Source organism: Rousettus aegyptiacus, unplaced genomic scaffold (genome assembly GCF_014176215.1).
Source record: "Rousettus aegyptiacus isolate mRouAeg1 unplaced genomic scaffold, mRouAeg1.p scaffold_m13_p_16, whole genome shotgun sequence".
Lineage (NCBI taxonomy): Eukaryota > Metazoa > Chordata > Mammalia > Chiroptera > Pteropodidae > Rousettus > Rousettus aegyptiacus.
The window spans coordinates 53,912,045-53,929,676 of NW_023416291.1; the positions used below are offsets into that span (position 1 = coordinate 53,912,045).

The window sequence follows — 17,632 nt, forward strand, 5'->3', positions numbered from 1 at the left end:
GGCCTGGGCTGCGGGCTGCGGGCTGCGGGCTGCGGGGCCGGGCCCACGGGGCTGCTCCCCGGCCCCAGTTCGCACCCCCTGTACGTGGGGGCCTCTCTGCTGGGCAGGAGACCAGCAGGCCTGAGGGTTGGGGTCCAAGGTTTGGGGTTCAGTGCCTGGAGTCCGGGATCTATGGCCTGCGGTTGGGGCTTGGGACTGAGGGTCTAGGCTCCGCTGTCCCCGGTCTGAGGGCCAGGGCTCCAGGGGGGCGGAAGGGCTGGGATCCCCGTCGGGGGTCCGGGGCAGATCCACCGAGAGCGCTCCCAGGTCCACCGGCGGGGGTCCGGGGTCCGGGGTCCGGGGTCCGGGCCGCCCCGCGCCCCTCCCTCCCCGTCTCCTCCTCCCCATCTCCCCCTCCACCTCCCTCGCTCCGCCCCGCCCCCTCCCGCGCCTTCCCCCCCCCCGCGCGCCCCTCCCTCCCCTCTCCCCTCCCCGTCGCCCCTCCCCTCCCCGTCTCCCCCTCCCTCGCGCCCCCCGCCCCCGGCCCCGCCCCGCCCCGGCCCCGCCCCCCGCGCGCCCCTCCCCCGCCCGCCCCGGGCGCCGCACCGACAAGATGGCGGCGGGAGGCAGCGGCGGCCGCGCGTCGTGCCCGCCGGGGGTCGGTGCGGGCGCGGCGGGCGGCCCGGGGCCCAGCGCCAACGCCGCCGCCGCCCCCGGCAACGCGGCCGCCGCCGCCGCCCCGGCCCCCCGCCGCCCCCGGGGCGCCGCCGCCGGGCTCGGGGCCGGGCGCGCAGGCCGCGGCGGGCGCGGAGCGGGCGGCCGAGGAGCCGGGGGCGGCGGCGCTGCTGCGCGAGCCCGCGTACAACTGGCAGGCCACCAAGCCCACGGTGCAGGAGCGCTTCGCCTTCCTCTTCAACAACGAGGTGCTGTGCGACGTGCACTTCCTGGTGGGCAAGGGGCTCGGCGCGCAGCGCATCCCGGCGCACAGGTGGGCCGCGCCCGCTCGCGTCCCGCACCCCCGCAGCCCCCCGGCCCCGGCCCTCCCCGGCCCCGGGACCCCCGCGCGTCCACCTCCATCGGAGACGCCCCCACCCTGCCGCCGCAGCCCGTCTCCGGGTCCTGCGACCCCCACCCGACTCCTCCAGCCCCGGGCCAGCCACCCTGGCCCAGCGACCTCCTCCACGGAGTCCTCTCCTGTCTGCGACCCCCCCCCATTCCTGCCTCATAAACCCAGGATCCACGACTCCGAACCACATGGCCCCCACAGTGACCCCCGGCCCCCTGACCCTCTTCTCGCTTCGTGACCCCCAGCGACTTGACCCTGCTCAATCTCTGATTCCCCCCACCTCCGTCTCTTCACCCCAGTCCCCTGACACCCCCAGTTCGCTGACACCCCTAGTCCCCTGACCCTGCTCAGTCGCTGACACCGACACCCCCTTCACCGCAGCCCCCAGGCCTCTGGAAGAGGGCCCTTTGTCAGTCTAGGGCCCATCCGGGTCCCTCCGACCGTGCCCCCCATTGCACCCCTGGGACTTTGGTGGGGAAAGCTCCCTGGGCCTCTACGCTGGTATGGAGCTGGGGGATTCTTGCCTCTGCTCGGAGGGTCCCCTGCCTGCTGTGAGGGTCCTCCCACTTCTGACGTGTGGCCTTTAACTTGTACCTTCCAGAGTCTTTCTGGCTTTTTTTTTTTTTTTTTTTTTTGTTATTTATGCGCAGTCGGGTCTGGATTCCTGTCCGCGGAAGGTTCCAGGCCTGTGGCTGGGCCCCCGGAACCTCCGCGGGCTCCTCCCTCCCCTGTCCTGCATGTGCCCACGTCCCCCAAGCTTGGAGTAAGGGGCTGGTTGGTTTGCCCCTGTGAGTCCCTGGCGACCCCGCCTCCCTCTGCCCGCTTGCTCCTAAATCCTGTGGAGGAGGACCCGGGCCCACCCGCCTCTGAGGGGCGTGGCTGGGTGCCCCACCCGGTGGGGGGACCTCAGGGTTTCTGCTTGAGGGCAGTGGGGGACTCCTGGTCGGAGGTGGGAGGCTGGGGGACCAGAGGGGCCAGGCGGGGCGGGGGTGCGGGGCTCTCTGAGCTGCAGTGACCTCTGCTTTGAAGGGTGGGACTGGACAGATGCCACGGGAGACGCCAGCTTGGTGGGGACAGCAGACGTGAGGACATCTTCTCTGAGGGAGACAGGTCCCAGTGACGGGAGGGGGTGGCTTGGTGGGTGAGGGAGAGTGGCGGGCCGTGCCAGGGCTTTCCCGGACCCCTGGCGTGAGCATCCCAGGGGAGGACAGGCGTGGTGTTGGAGGGGCTGCGGTGGACTCCCCGGAGAGGTGGCCAGAAGTGTTGTGAGCCACGGCCCTGCAGGGGCCGCAGTGATGGGCGGGGCGCCCAGGGGCCACGTGTGGACGAGGAGGAGGGCCGCCAGGAATGGCGGCAAGGAGCCACCCCTCATGGGGTCAGGGAGGCCAGCGCTGCTGGGTGCACCCCGAACCCACTGCCGGACCAGTGGGCCCCTTTCTTGTGCTGGTGGCTTCATGAGGCCCGTGTCTCCGGGTGGCCCTCTGCCTGACTTCACTGGCACACCGGGCGGGTCCCCGCAGTCATCAGTTGTCCCCCTGGGCCCCGAGAGCCCCCGACCCCGTGTGCTTAGTGTCGGGAGGATGTGGGGTCCGGGCCGATGGCGCCCCTCCCATTGCCCCACCCTGCGGATCACCTGGTCGAAGCTTCTAGTCCTTCTCCTTCCTTTCTAGCCTTTGGGTTATTATTTCGTATGGATTGTTAAAATTTTACGGGCAGTGGTCAGGTGGCTGACTGCTCCATGAGCGACCCGGGGTTTGCTGTGCCTCAGTTTCCCCACCTATGCACTGGATGGGCCGCTGGACCCTGTGACCCCACCAGGTGCTGTGGCGGTGGCCCAAGGCTGCTTGAGGACCAGAGTGTGGTAAAGGCGGGGACCTGGCCCACACCGCTCCCGCGGCTAGTGACCACGTGCATGCGGGGCCAGTGGGGGAGGCCTGGTCATAGGCGCCCACCCCTCGCCGGCCTTGTTCCCACCCCTCCCGGGGGCTTTGGGGACCCTGTGTGGAGATCAGAGTGGAAAACGGGTCCCTCAGCCCGGAGGTCGGGGTCCACCTCGGGGTGACGTGTGCGTGTCGGGGACCCCTGGTGGGGTGTGGCAGCATGGGCGCCTCACCTGGGTGTGCTCGCCCCCCAAACCCACAAGCCCAGCGAGTAGTGGGTTGAATGGTGTCTCCCAGAAGACAGGTTCCCATGTTCACCCCAGAACCCATGGATGGGAACATTTTGGAAAATAGGCTTTGCAGGTGTGATTAGGGGTCTCGAGACAGGCTCGTTCTGGCTTCTCTGGGTGGCCCTGAGTCCAATGACAAGTGTCCTCATGAGAAACAGAGCAGGCGCCACGTGACGACAGAGGCAGAGACCAGGGTGACACGGAGGCAGAGACCAGGGTGACGCGGCCGCAGGCCTGGGGCGCCGGGGGCCCTCGGGAGGGTGCGGCCCGTGACCTTGCCTCGGGCGTGGTCGTCTGCCCCTGAGCGGGTGGTTCCCTTGTTCAGGCCGCCAGTCTGCAGCCCCGGGGACCCGTCTGTCCAGTCTGACCATGAGCAAATACCCAGCACAGCCGAGACCCCTGCAGGACACGGCTTGCGCTCCCTGAGCCGGAAAACCGGGGCAGGCAGAGCCGCTGTCCCAGCCGGGGACGCCGAGGTGCCGCCGAGGCGCCAGGCGGGGTTCCGCGCGGGGTCCTGGAGCAGAAAGAGGACGTTAGCACCAGACCCGGCGACATGGGAACGAGGCCCGCGGTGGCCTGTAGGAGGCAAGCTTGTGGGGGAGGGCTTTCGTTGACTTCCGGGCGGGGTCTGGACCCCTGGCTCCCAGCCTGGCTCGGGGGGGTCCCCGCCGGGGCCCAGCGTGGCCCCTGAGCTCAGGACAGGGCCGAGTGAGGCGAGCGGCAGCAGGGGGCTGGCCCGGGCCGGCTCCCGTCACATGTCCTCCCCGTGGACTCTGCGGTTCCCCCGCCCCGCGCCGTTTCCCTCCTCACTCAGCCTGGCACCCGTGTCCTGCTGTCATTGTCATCGGCTCGCCGCGAGCAAGGCTTTGCCCGTCCCCTCCCATCCTGTACCCCGAGTGCCTGGGAAAGGGCCGGCGTGCAGTGGGTGCTCGGTAAATGCATGTCGGCCAACCCGCCGGGATCGAAGGTGTGTGTTCTCCGTCCGGCGACGCCTTTTTGGGTGACGGTGGCTCAGCGGTGTGTGTCGGGAATTGCAGAGGTAGCGCTTCCCGTCCTTCTGTGTGCCGAGGCTTTTTCGGCCGGTCTGGCAGACACAGCGGGCCTTCCGGACTCGGTCACGGTCCGTCCGCCGCTCCGCCCGGCAGCCGCCCTCGCCCTCGCCCTGCAGAGGAGAGCCCTGCGGCAGACGCTTCCCGCGGGCCAAGCGGTCTCCGTCCCAACAGCTCCATTTCGCCTCCGCAGCGCGAAAACAGTGGCGTGTGAATGTACGCGTGTGGCCGTGTGCCGATAAAACTTTATTTACAGGAGCAGGTGGTGGGCCGGACTGCGTCCCCGCCCCGCACCCTGGCCTCGTGGTTCCCTTCGATCTTCAGAACCCACTTGGCAAGTGCTGAAGGAGTTTCGGGGGACTCGGTCTTGCCAGAGATGCCGCAGGGCTGGGGAGACCGGGCTGGGCTGTGCCTCGGACGTGACCTCCGTCTCCGTGTGGCCGGAGCACTCACGCGGTGCCCTGCGGAAGTTGTGTGGTCTCCGCCACTGCGGGGCTTCCGTGCGGCGTGCGGCCCGGCCTTTGCTCGGGTGTTTGTCCTCTGTCGAGACCCGTTCTCTGCCGCGTGCCAGCTGGTTCGTGCCGGGAACTCGTGGCTTCGGGGGCTCAGTTATTTCCCTGGGGTTCGGACGGTGTCTTCCCGAACACCCTCTCGGTGTTCATGCTTGCTCAGCTGGCTCTGTGTCCTGGCCCCGTGCAGTAGACGACACCGTGACGATGGGGCATCCTAGAACTGCGCTGTCCCGTATTGGTGACACGTGGCCGCCGGGCCCTTAAAGTGTGACCGTCACAGCCAAGGACCTGAACCTTTAGTTTAATTTTAGTGTGGATGTGAGCCGCCCCGCGTGGCCATCAGCAGCCCGCTGGGCGCTTCCCGGGGCTGCGTGCGGTCACCGAGGTTGGTGCCCACACTCTCAGCGACCAGGTCAGAGTCGGGCAGTGTGGCCCAGTCCGCTTAGCTGGACCTGGGCCGGTTTCAGCTGCCGGCCGGCTGTGTCGAGTTTATGCCCCCCAGTGTGAGGACGCCCCCACCCCGGGCCCTGGCCGCCGCTCACCCGTCTGCTTTCTGTCGCTCCAGTTTTGCTGTTTTTAGGAGTTTCGGGTCCTGGGGGTGACCCGGGACGTGGCCTGGCGTTTCTGAGCAAGGACTGTCAGGCTCGTCCTTGCCGCCACGACTCCCAGCAGCTCGGCACGTCGTAAAAAGCGCCTCAGGAGAGGCGTTTGGGGTGCTCCGGGCGCGTGTGTGGCCCCGCGTGCGGGCCGCCCTGTGCAGTGAGCGGTCCACGTGCCCCCAAGGGCATGTGCCGCGCCCGCTGCCGCCCGAGGGGTCCCTGAAGGTCACTTTGGGGAAGTCAGGGGCGGGCGTGGCTCAGCTCTGCCGCGTCCTTGCAGACGCCAGCCGCGCTCTTTCCCCTCGGGCGCCGGCCCGCTCCCCGTGTGCACGGCTGTCACTGTTACTGTGCCTGGGGCACGGAGGCTCTGGTCACACGACCGCCCCTCGTCTGTCTGGCCTGATGTCAAGGCGTCTCCTCCAGCTGGCCGAGGCCCGCCTGTCCCCTCTGCGCCCTGCGTGGGGAGCAGTGGTGGGCGTCCTCGGCGCCTTGCGCCAGGAGGCCCGTCTGCCCCGTCTCCGGTGAGGACCCGAGGACAGGCGGGCGCGGCCTTCCAGCCTCCCACCCGGGTCAGTCTGCGGCACCGTTTGGCACACTTCAGCCTGTCACCTGATTTTGTTTTTTTCCTATGAATGTCACTTTTTCTTTTTTTTTTCTTTTTGGCATTTGGTTTTATCTATCGTCCCTTTCCAGTCTGTAGGACGTTGCTTAGACATTTGCGAAACTTACGAGGCGACCCCCTTGATCACCGTCTTCCCGCCAGCTCTGCACCCGCCCTCGCTGCGTTCCCGCGCCGAGTCCGCCCCGTCCCCGTGGCCGTCCGTCGCCACTAGGCCGCACTTTAGCCCTTCGCCCCGTTCCCCCAGCCCCCACGCCCCCCCCTTGTCCGCCACTAGATTGTCCTCTGTGTCCGCGAGTCTAGTTGTGGTTAGTTTCTTCTTTCCGTTCCTTAGGTTCTGCATGTACGTGAATTCACACGGTAACCCTTCTTCCCTGACTTACTTCATTCAGCATGGTAACCTCTGGGTCCATCCATGTCGTTGCAAGTGGCAGGGTTTCACCGTTCTAATGGCTGAGTCATGTTCCATCGTACGGACGAACCATAACTTCTTGGTCCAGCCGTCTGCCGATGGGCATTTAGGCGGCTCCCCGTCCTGGCCATTGTAAACTGTGCCGCCGTGAATGTGGGGTGCGTAGACCTTTACAAAGTACTGTTCCGGCTTTCTTTGGATGGACACCGCGCGGTGCAGCTGCCGGGCCAGAAGGCAGGTCCTTCGTCACCTGCCTGAGGCGCGTCCGCACCGGGTCCGTAGTGGCTGCTCCGTTCGCGGTCCCGCCGACGGGGCGCGAGGGGCGACCTCCCGGAGGTCTCGTTTGCGTCTCTGGTGATTAGTGACCCTGAGCATCTCTTCATGCGTCTGTTGACCACGTCTGTGTCCTCTCTGGAGAACTATCTGTCCAGGTCTTCTTCGCATTAAAAAAAAAACTATGATAAAATGCACATGACGTAAACTTGACCATCGTAACCACTGTCGAGGGCGCAGCTCGGCGGCCTGAGGCACACTCAGGCCGTGCAGCCGTCCCCAGCGTCCACCTCCAGAGCTTCCTCATCGTCCCACGCTGACTCTCTGTCCCCGTCACCCCCCCCCCCAGCCCCTGGCTCCACCGTCCTCTCTGCCTCTGACTCCTCGGGGACCTCCCGTGAGTGGGAGCACACAGGACGTGCCCTCCTGGGTCTGGCCGGCGTCGCTGAGCACCGTGTCCCCCAGGCCTGCCCGTGCTGCGGCAGGCCGCAGGATGCCTGACCTTTTCAGGGCTGGGCCGTGCCCCACTGTCTGGAAGTACCTGCGGCCCCTGCTGCCAGCGCCTGGGGCTTCTCCGCGTCTCAGCTGCCGTGGAGCTGGCTGTGCAGTTTGCACACGGCGCGTCTTCCCCTGGGGCAGACACCTGGGCGTGCAGCTGCTGGGCCAGGTGGCGGCTGCCGCGTCACCATCAGAGGGGCCGCCAGACGGCCTCCCACAGTGGCTGCACCTCTGACGTTCCCACAGCTGCCCGTCAGCTCTCGCCCTTGTCCGGCCTCGCGGGCGAGGCCGCGTCTGCCTGTGCCGTCTGTGTGCTTGCCATTCTGCTGGCAGAGCTGGCAGAGGGGCACGTGGGGGCAGCCGAAGCGGAGGCCCGAGGCGGAGGCCGGAGCGAGCAAGGCGCCCGGGGAGAGGCGCCGGTCTCAGCCGAGACGCGGAGACCCAAAGGCCAGGATGGCATGTGACCAGAGGGTCAGGGGCCGGGGCTGCAGGAGCCTTGGAGGTGGGACAGACCCCTCAGGCCTGGTGGCCTTTCTGGGGTCTAGGGTCTGCCACCGCATCTGCCGCTGAGGGCGCCGAGGGCCCTGGCCGTGCGACGTTGGCCGTTTCTCTCACAGGCCTGGCCCAGGCGGGTGGGTGGACGTGGGCGTCCATGCCCCTGGTTCTTGGGCCAGACCTCTGAGATCCAGATGTCGTGGGGCCTTCCTGCCTGTCCCAGCCTCTTGGGATTCCAGTGTCCCTTGGCTCGTGGCCTCATTGCCCGTCTCTGCCTCCATTGTCACGGGGCCCGTCCCTGTGCGTCTGAGTCCAGGTTCCCCTTTTCTTGTGAGGAACCGTCACTGGGTCAGGGCCACCCCAGTGTGACCTCATTCTAGCTGATTACACCTGCAAAGACCCTGTTTCCAGCCGGACATGAGTTTTGGGGCACACTACTCCCCCCACGACACTAGGTTGCCCACCTGGCCCTCTGTCTCCGGTCTGGCCCTTGGGGGGCAGTTGAATCCTGGGCCAGCTGGGCCAGGCGAGGGCCTGGCAGGGCTGGGGACAGGTACCCTGTGATGGAGAAGGAGGTGCGAGTTGGGGGAGGGGTGCCCTGCGCGCGGTGGGGGGGCCTCCCCGGGCAGGGCTCCGACAGTCACGTGGGGCTGGCTGTCTTGCCCGCTGGTGTCACCTGACCACAGAGGCGTCCGAGCTGGGTGGGTGGTTGCCCAGTGTGGACCCTGGGGGGTGTGACATGGGCCTCGCAGGCCTGGGGGCAGGCGGCCCCATCCTGAGCGTGGTCACCATGGGGTCTCTGGCCGGTAGGGAAGCCAGGGGCCCCTCAGAGCTAGTCCTCGCCCCCCTGGGCCTTCCTGCCTCTCGAACTGGGAGAGATGGGCAGGTTTGGGGTGGGGGAGGCCCCCACAGCCCCAACACCCCTCCCCGCGGACTCAGCCTGGCCCACGTGTCCCTCCATGAAGGGGGCCCCAGCGCCGAGCGAGTGGGGTGGGGATGGAGGGGGGCCCTGGGTGCGGTGTGTTGGTGACTGCCGGCAGGGGAGTCGCCGCCCAGCGCCTCCGGCAGGGACGCTCGCCTCACAGCCCCTGCCCCAGCCGGGGCGGCTGGGACCGGCAGGGCGCGTGGACGGTGGCCAGGCCTTCTCTCCGCGCAGGTTTGTGCTGGCCGTGGGCAGCGCCGTCTTCGACGCCATGTTCAACGGCGGCATGGCCACCACGTCCGCCGAGATCGAGCTGCCCGACGTGGAGCCGGCCGCCTTCCTGGCACTGCTCAAGTAAGACCCGGCCACAGCGCCCGGGGCGTGGGGGGCTCGGGGTGGGGTGGGGGGAAACGAGGACCTGGCTCTCCAGAGGCTTCTAGAACTTGCTTCCACGGCAAGGGGGCCTCTGGAGGCCCCACCCCGTTTTAACTTTTGTATTTTTAACGGAGATGTAATTCACATGCCGAACAATCCACTCATCTAAAGTGTGCAGCTCAGTGGCCTTTAGTATATTCACAGGGCCGTGCCCCCAGCGCCCCAGAAGGGAGACCGGGGCCTCACCAGCAGCACCCCCAGCCCCGGCACCCACGCCCCTGCTCCCCCTCTCCACACACGTCAGTGGAATCACACCACATGGCCTCTGTGTCTGGCTTCTCACTGAGCGTCGTTTTTGGGGTCCGTCCGTGACTTGTGTAGGGTGTGTCCAGGCCCCTCGTTTTGATCCTTGCTAGTCGACAGTTAAGGCACCATGAGGTGAGACTTGTAAATGCCACCTGCCTCTTTTCTTTTTAAGTTTCAGAATTTTTTCTCAAGTACAGTGAGCGCCCGGGGAGGGGGGCCGTCCCACAGTCGCAGGACGTGGGGCCACCTCGGCCGAGAGGCTGGGGCGCCACGGCAGGGTGACACCTGGCCCTGGCTGGCCAGCGGGGTGACTGGGGAACGTCCACACCTTTCTCCTTGCCCAGCGGGCTCCCGGGATACGGGGAGTCCCTCGCCGTGGGCGACTGAAGGTGACCCCGAACACTTTAAATGTCTCTTTGAACACAGAGTTTGCTCCCTTCCTCCCAGCGAGGAAGGCGGCCCAGGCGCGCGCAGCAGGAGCACGGAGGCACGGGCCGGCCCTGGGCCGCCGCCGCCCGCCGCCCGCGCCCTCGGCTCGCCGGCGGGGGTCCGTGTGTCAGCGGCGGCCCCGTGACCGCCCACTGCGTCGGACGTCGTGGGTGCTGTGGCCGCCCCGCGCCCTCCAGCCACAGCGCTGGGGGCCGAGCCCGGCCGCGCCGCGCCTTTCTCCATGGTTCCCCCAGCCCGGTGCCCTCGGCCCTGTGACCACAGACGCAGCCGGAACCGTCGGCGGGCAGGGCTGTGTGCCAGCAACGCTTTGTCAGCAAAAGTGACAAAACCATACTAAGATGTCACCTCACACTAGGACGGCTATTACAAAAGTGACAGAAAGGAGCCAGCAAGGCCATGGGGGTGTCGGGGCCCCGTGTCCGGCGGGGGGTGAGGCGGGGCAGCCGCTGTGGGGACCGTCTGCGGGGCCCTCACAGGGTAAACGGAGTCACCGTCTGACCCAGCAACTCCACGGCTGGGAGCCCAGGGGCACCGAGAGCCCAGCGCAGACGGAAGCGCCCCCTGCCCTGCACACAGCCGCAGGACGCGCCGTGGCCAGAGGGTGGACACGAGCCCAGTGTCCCCAGACAGGCGATGGACACGGTGAGGTCCCTCCAGACAGCGGAGCGTGGCTCAGCCCTGAAAAGGACGGGTGTCCTGACGCCTGCCGCAGCGCGGGCGGGCCTGGGGGACACCGTGCTCAGTGACACCAGCCAGACACAGAGGGACACGTCCTTCGTGCCCCCACACATGGAGGGGAGGGAAGGGAGTGTGTAATGGGGACAGGGGACGGTCAGTTTGGGACGACGAGAACGTCCTGGAGGCGGATGGCTGCACGACCCGCGAACGTGCTTCAGGCCACTGAGCTGGGCACTTACGAACGGTCGGGATGGTGCATTTGATGTGTTTTACCGTAATTACGAAAATGAGTGTCACTTATTAAAAAAAACCAAAAAGGGATAGCGGGCTGCAGTTTGGCAAACCCTGCCTCAGGGAGAGCGGCTTTGACCACTACGGCCGAGTCGCCCTCCCGGCTGTCTCCTCGGTGTGTTAGGGCCTGTCCTGCCGGCTGCCCACGCTGACATCGGGCAGGTCACTCTGGGTGCCGTGGCGGGCGCTGCAGGGTGTCGAGCGGCATCCCCGGCCTCCTGGGGTGCAGAGTCTGCCTGCCCCACGGACTCCAGCTGCTGGGCAGTATGGGCTCCCGGCGCACTGGGGCGGGACCGGGCTGCTTGGCACTGCACGTCCCCCAGCGGCGGTCTCGCCGGCTTCCCGCCCACGTCTGGACGCCGGCGGTGGTGGGGGTCGCCCGTCCACGAGTGTCTGCGGTTCAGGCTGCCACTTCCGGTCCTCGAATTGCCTGCCGCGTGTGTCTGGACGTGTGGAAACGTCCCGTGCCCCTGGCCTTCATAGTGGCCGTTGGCCCTGGTGCCCCCCACGGGAAAGCAGCAGGCCTGCGGTGTAGACGTGTTTTCCGGGTGGAGACTGGGTGGTTTGACCTCTCGCTGGTTTTCACTGGTAATGGCCTTGGCGGGGTCCCGTCTGCGGGGCTGAGAACAACATGCTGGTTCTGGAAGGTTCCTTAGGGCTGGGCCAGTGGCTGGGGGCCGGTGCGGGTCTGACGGAGTGGAGCCACAGCCCCTGTTCACGGCCGCCCGCCCCGCCCAGGTTCCTCTACTCGGATGAGGTTCAGATCGGGCCCGAGACTGTCATGACCACGCTCTACACCGCCAAGAAGTACGCGGTGCCCGCGCTGGAGGCGCACTGCGTGGAGTTCCTGAAGAAGAACCTGCGGGCGGACAACGCCTTCATGCTGCTGACGCAGGTGCGGCGGGGGCGGGGCTAGGGGGCGGGGCGGGGCTAGGGGGGCGGGGGCGGCAGGCTGGCTGCGCGGCTCTGAGCCCCAGGGTCCCTCAAGTTTTGCGCCAGGGAGAGGGCCCCGCCCCCGCCCTGGCCCCTGTCTCTGAGCGGCCTCGGCGGCTCGTCTGCGATCCTTGGCTGTAGGTTTCCCGCGGGCTCTGGCGCCGTTTTTCAGGGCTCAGGTGTGGGGAGAAAGGCAGTTGCCTTTGTTTCTTTGAGAAGGTCTCTGGGGCTCTGTGTGCTCAGCCAGATTGCCTTGCGGGCTGGAGAGGCAGGAGGGACCTGGGCACAGGTGGAGGCCCCCTCCCAGGACAGTCTCAGTCCTCTCCAGACAAGTTGGATTTGCCAGCTCTTTGCCTTGGGCTCTGACCTCCCTGAGTTGCTTTGAAGGGCCAGAGCCCGGACTGTCACGTGGGGGCTGTTCCCAGCCACCTGCTGAGGGCTGTGGCCGCGTGCGGTCCCCTGGCCAGGCCCTGAGCACAGTGCGCGCCCAGGCGTTCTGGGCGGACCGAGTCCGGGTGTCCCCTCCCTGGCCCCCCCACCCCAGGCATGGTTCCTGACGCAGCAAGTCTCAGGTACAGACTTCCGTGTCCCGCTGGTCGTCCGTGGCCCTCTCGAGGGGCCTGGGCGCGCCTCCCCGGGGTTAGCCCTGCCCACCATGCCCGCAGCCGTCCGTCGCTGGGTGCCACGGCGTTTAGAGGGGGCCCTGGCAGGGCTTCGCTCAGCCCGTGGCTGCGGCCGGCCCCTTGCACGACAGCCTGTGGGCGCCCAGGCACCGAGGGCCGAGACCGGGCGCTGACGTGCCGCCCTGCGCAGGCGCGCCTCTTCGACGAGCCGCAGCTGGCCAGCCTGTGCCTGGAGAACATCGACAAGAACACGGCCGACGCCATCGCCGCGGAGGGCTTCACGGACATCGACCGCGGTGAGGCCAGCGGCGGGGGCCCCGCCAGCCTCCGGCGCGGTGGGCGCGCCCCTGCCCCAGCCGCGGGTCTGTGCGCGCGGCCTCGCCGGCCAGGCTTCTGCCTGGCCCACGCGACCCTGTCGTCGGTGCTGTGACCTCGTTCCCCAGCACCGGCAGAGGCCGTGCGTGCTGCGCGATGACCCCTGGCTGGGGCCGCGGCGTCCGCGCTGACGCGGCCCGTCCCCTGCAGACACGCTGGTGGCCGTCCTGGAGCGGGACACGCTGGGCGTCCGCGAGGTGCGCCTGTTCAACGCCGTGGTCCGCTGGTCCGAGGCCGAGTGTCAGCGGCAGCAGCTGCAGGTGACGCCCGAGAACAAGCGGAAGGTCCTGGGCGAGGCGCTGGCCCTCATCCGCTTCCCGCTGATGACGATCGAGGAGTTCGCCGCAGGTAAGCCCAAGGCGCAGGGGGGCGGGGGGCGGGGGGCGTGGCCTCCAGGGACGTCGGCCGAGAGCCCCGCCAGGAACAGGGGTGTGCCCCTCCGTGCCGTGTTGACAGGAAGCGCAAAGACGGCACGAGCGCAGACGCCGTTTGCCCGCTGTGCGCCCCCACGTGTCCCTCCCTGTGTCCCCCGTGCTCACGCGCGTGTGTGAGTGCACCAGCCATGAGGGGCCCTGTCTTGCCTCACATCCTTGGGGGCTGGGGCCATGGGGATGCTGTGGGCGGTCCTGAGCGGCCGCCGCCCTGTCTGTCCCCGGCGGTGCAGTGCCCGGTCCTGCGGGCGGGCTGGCCACGTTTTATGTGGTGGTCCAGCACTACATCAGTGCCGGGGTGATGCCTCAGAACATCCGTGTTCTGGGGACCCTGGGGCTGGGCCCTTCTCTGGGGGCATCCTGGGCACTGCAGCTGTTGGACATCATCCCTGGCCCCCACTCTCAGTCATGAGGACCACAGATGTCCCAAGAAATGGCCCTGTCCCCTGGGAGGTCCCCGGGTACAGCACTGGACTGTCCTGTGCCGAGACACATGCAGAAGCCCTGCCTGGCTTTCACCCCAAACCTGTTCTCCTCGAGGTCTCCCAGCCCCCCTGGCTGCCAGTCCCCCAGGGTCTCAGGCCTGCGACGTGGCCCACCTAACCAACCCCCGGAAGATCCAGCCCCTCCCACCCCTCCCCTGAGCGGGAAAGCTCTGGGAGGGACAGTGTGCGTGACCCCTGGGTTCGAGGTAGGCCTTCTGCCCCTCTTCTTCTGCTGCGGGTCCCCCGGGGCTTGTCCTTTGTCACTCACTGAGTTTCAGAGGATTCCTTGGCATCTTACCTTCTCTTTGAGGGTCTCAGTAGAAAATAGAGGGAAGGCCGAAACCCCCTCCCAGCCCTGTGCTGCACGGGAGGGGCCTCGCGCCCGGTTCGGTGCGCATCTTCTGCAGAGATTAAAAGCGGCGGTGGTCAGCCTCGCGTTGCGTCCACGTGTTCCTCACTCACTGAGCTGTCTCGCCGTGAGGGTCCCTGTCGTGTGGGGCTGAGGGGCCGTGAGCGATGCCGCAGCTGGTCTCCTGTAGAAGTGGGTTTGGAGCTGGTAGACGATGACCCTCGTGAAGCCCCAGGCCCGAGTCCTGCGCTCTGTCCCAGAGCCGGAGGTGATGGGCGGGGTGTGCCCTGGCTCCGCCCCCCAGATGCCTCCAGCCCTGTCAGTCCTGGCTGGCGTGTGGCCCCCACTGTTGCCGTCACACCTTTGTGTCGGGGCCCCCTCCCCAGCTCCCAGTCCGTCTCGCGGTTCTCCTCGGCCCGCTGTGTCTGCTGCCTGGCCGGAGCCCCCGGGTCACTTCTGCCTGGGAGTCACCCTTGGCCGCCGATGGCCTCATGCTATCAACTGGGGGTAGACCTGAAGGGTGGTCCCCAGTGCAGGTCGGGAGACCTGGGACCAGGAGGGGGATTTTGCCCAATGAGCCAGCGACTCGGAGCGTCAGCCCCCATCTGCGCATCGGGCCCCTCCCCAGACGCCAGGGCGGAAGGGCCGCCCACCTCGGTCGGGGCTGCCTGGATCCCTAACGCGTTGCAGAAAACCTGAGGTCACCTCTGAAAGATACCGCGGATTCGAGGTGCCTGTCCGTGCGGGTCTCGAGTGCCCGGGGTGCCCCCGGCCGTTCTGCCCGCCCCCTCCGCGGCCAGACCTCGCCCCTCCCACCCACTCCCCTGTGCCTGCAGGGCCTGCTCAGTCGGGCATCCTTGTGGACCGGGAGGTGGTCAGCCTCTTCCTGCACTTCACCGTCAATCCCAAGCCCCGGGTGGACTTCATTGACCGGCCGCGCTGCTGCCTCCGCGGCAAGGAGTGCAGCATCAACCGCTTCCAGCAGGTGGAGAGCCGCTGGGGCTACAGCGGCACGAGCGACCGCATCAGGTGGGCGCGGGGCGGCGGGCGCCGGGGGCGGGGCGCCGCGGCCTGCGGAGCCAGGCGGAGGCGGCGAGCGCAGATGCTGGTGGCCCTGGGAGTGGGCCCCACCCTGGGGGTCCCAGGGCCTCCGCACCCGGGAGGGTGGAAGCCCCAGGGGCTCCCTGGCTCGTGTTCCCTGGCTGGTTGCGGAGTCACCTGGAGTTCTGCACCTCGCTCCTCTGTCCTTCAGGTTTTCCGTCAACAAACGCATCTTCGTCGTTGGCTTCGGGCTCTACGGCTCCATCCATGGGCCCACGGATTACCAAGTGAACATCCAGGTACTGAGGGCCCCGGCCCCGCCCCAAATCCTGCCGCAGACCCCGCCCCAGGCCAGGCCCCGCCCCAGGCCGCACCCCTAGCTAGGCCCCATCCCTCCCCTGCTCGGATCTGCGGGGTGTCACACCCCATAGTGGAGGGAATGTTCTGGAATCTATGGGTACTATGCCCTCTACCCCAAGGGCCCCCTCGCGGTCACAAGCTGGACCTTGTGCAGTGGGGCCTGGGGCAGGGCCCAGCTCTCCCGGACTGTGGGGTCCGTGGGCGGAGGCAGGGGGCCTGGCGGCCTCCGCTAGCGGCCCGCCTCCGCCCCCGCAGATCATCCACACGGACAGCAACACGGTTCTGGGCCAGAACGACACGGGCTTCAGCTGCGATGGCTCGGCCAGCACCTTCCGGGTCATGTTCAAGGAGCCGGTGGAGGTGCTGCCCAACGTCAACTACACGGCCTGCGCCACGCTGAAGGTGTGTCTGACCCAACCCTGACCCTGACCCCAGCCCTGACCTGAAGCGAACTCTGATGCCTGAACAAGATACAAACCGCTCCAATCCCGGAACCTTCTCCAGGACCTGACCCTGGGATGTGACCCCAACTGATTACCGACCCTTGCTTGGTACCCCGACCCTGACATCTGACCTGATCCTGATCCCTTATCCCTACCTGGTACCTTAATCGTGACATGTGACCCCGACTGATCCTTGACCCTGATCCTGACATCTGACCTGACCCTGAGCCGGGCCCCCGACCCCTCTCCAGGACCCTGGCTTGACCCTGACCTACACTCCACCACTCAGGCATGTCCACTGGTGTGGGGCTGGCAGACGGGGCCACCTATTGGGGCGTAGATGGTTTGCCTCCCTGGGGCTGCCACCCGCCACCCAGGCGCTGCTCGGGGTCTGACTGCGGTGTGGCCCGCCCCGCAGGGCCCAGACTCCCACTATGGCACCAAAGGCCTGCGCAAGGTGACCCACGAGTCGCCCACGACGGGGGCCAAGACGTGCTTCACCTTCTGCTACGCGGCGGGGAACAACAATGGCACGTCGGTGGAGGACGGCCAGATCCCGGAGCTGATCTTCTACACCTAGCCCCGCCCACCTCCCTGCCGGCCCTGCCCCGCCGGCGGCCGCTTCCGAGGGGCGGGGCGAGGGCGAGAGCTGGGAGGGCACGCCGCAGGACCCTCCCTCAGGGGGCGGGGCTGGCCTCATTCACCCGGGAGGCAGGCTCCAGGACTCAGGTGTGGACGACCTGCTCGCTGTTGCTGCAGCTCAGGGCCACCTGGCCGGCTGCCCGACGGCGGGACCGTTCAGGCCGTCTCATTTTTGTGTGACCGCACACGGCAGTGCATCTCGGGGCCCCATCTCTGGTAGGGGACCGTGCAGGGCGCCCTCCCTACCATGTGCGGTTGGGGTCTGTGTTCCTTTCATCTGTTCGCTGGGGACGCTCAGGCCCCCTGATCTGGTCCACAGGATGCAGGCCTAAGACCCAAGGGGTAGGACTTGGAGGTCTTGCACCCCAACCCCAGGTCCTGCAGGCCATCTGCCAGGCCCCACCCACCCCAGCTTCCCTGGACAGACCCCTCCTGGCCTCTGCCGTCTGTCTGGGAGGTGTGACCCTGTGGGCAGCCATGGTGGCCACCTCCCCGCTGCCCATGGGTCCAGAGGACACCACCCACCTGCCTGTACATAACTGTCCCCGCCTGCCTGCCCGCCCAGCCAGAGTGGGCTCCGCCCACAGGCGCTGGAGGGCACCACCCGGCCCCTCGCGACCCCTTCGCCCCCTGGTGTTTGCCCCGTGCTGCCCGCTGTAACCTGTGTCCTCTTGGAAGCCATGGAAGGTGTGCCTGCTCACACCACACCCCAAAAGATTTTTTTAAATAAAAAGAAACAGACCTAAACTGACCTGCATGCTTCTTCCCACGGAGCCTGAGGACGGCAGCTGGCACCTGGCCCTGCCTGCTCCGCGGCTGTCCCCCGCGTCTGGAATGGCCACCTCCCATCACAGGCCGCCGCCCCCTCCCCCCTCCCCCCCCCCCCGCGCGCGCCCAGGCGTCCGCAGCGCACGGGGGCCACGCCCTGCCCCTGCTGTGCAGCAGGGGGCGACCCCGGGTTCCCCAGGGCGGGCAGCACCACAGCCACCAGCAGGGGAGGCCACCCCATGGGCTCCACCCAGGCAGAGCCCTTTGGAGTCTCCTGGCACCTTCCCAGGGATCAGCAGGGATCATGTGGGCTCTGCACCTGTTCAGGTGTGTACCAGGCACCCATGAGTGCTCGGCTAGGTCCCCGGCCGCACCTGGGTGGGGGAAGGTCACCTGGCCTGGGCCCCTGCCTGTCACTGCTGGTTGTTACAATGCCCAAATTCACTTAAAAATTACGAAGCATGCTGAGAAACTGAACTGCAGAGAAA

General features: G+C 67.6%; 1 protein-coding gene across 1 annotated transcript; it reads left to right on the forward strand.

Annotated features, from left to right (window-relative positions):
- Nucleotides 1-580: 580 nt before the first annotated feature.
- On the forward strand, nucleotides 581-17,123 carry BTBD2 (BTB domain containing 2). Its single transcript, XM_016122580.2, is given in 10 exon segments — nucleotides 581-723; nucleotides 725-967; nucleotides 8,829-8,948; nucleotides 11,433-11,589; nucleotides 12,441-12,546; nucleotides 12,776-12,973; nucleotides 14,727-14,919; nucleotides 15,143-15,230; nucleotides 15,547-15,693; nucleotides 16,153-17,123. Coding segments are annotated over 10 exon segments (1,545 nt in total). The 5' UTR covers nucleotides 581-592; the 3' UTR covers nucleotides 16,315-17,123.
- The last annotated feature ends 509 nt before the right edge of the window (nucleotides 17,124-17,632 follow it).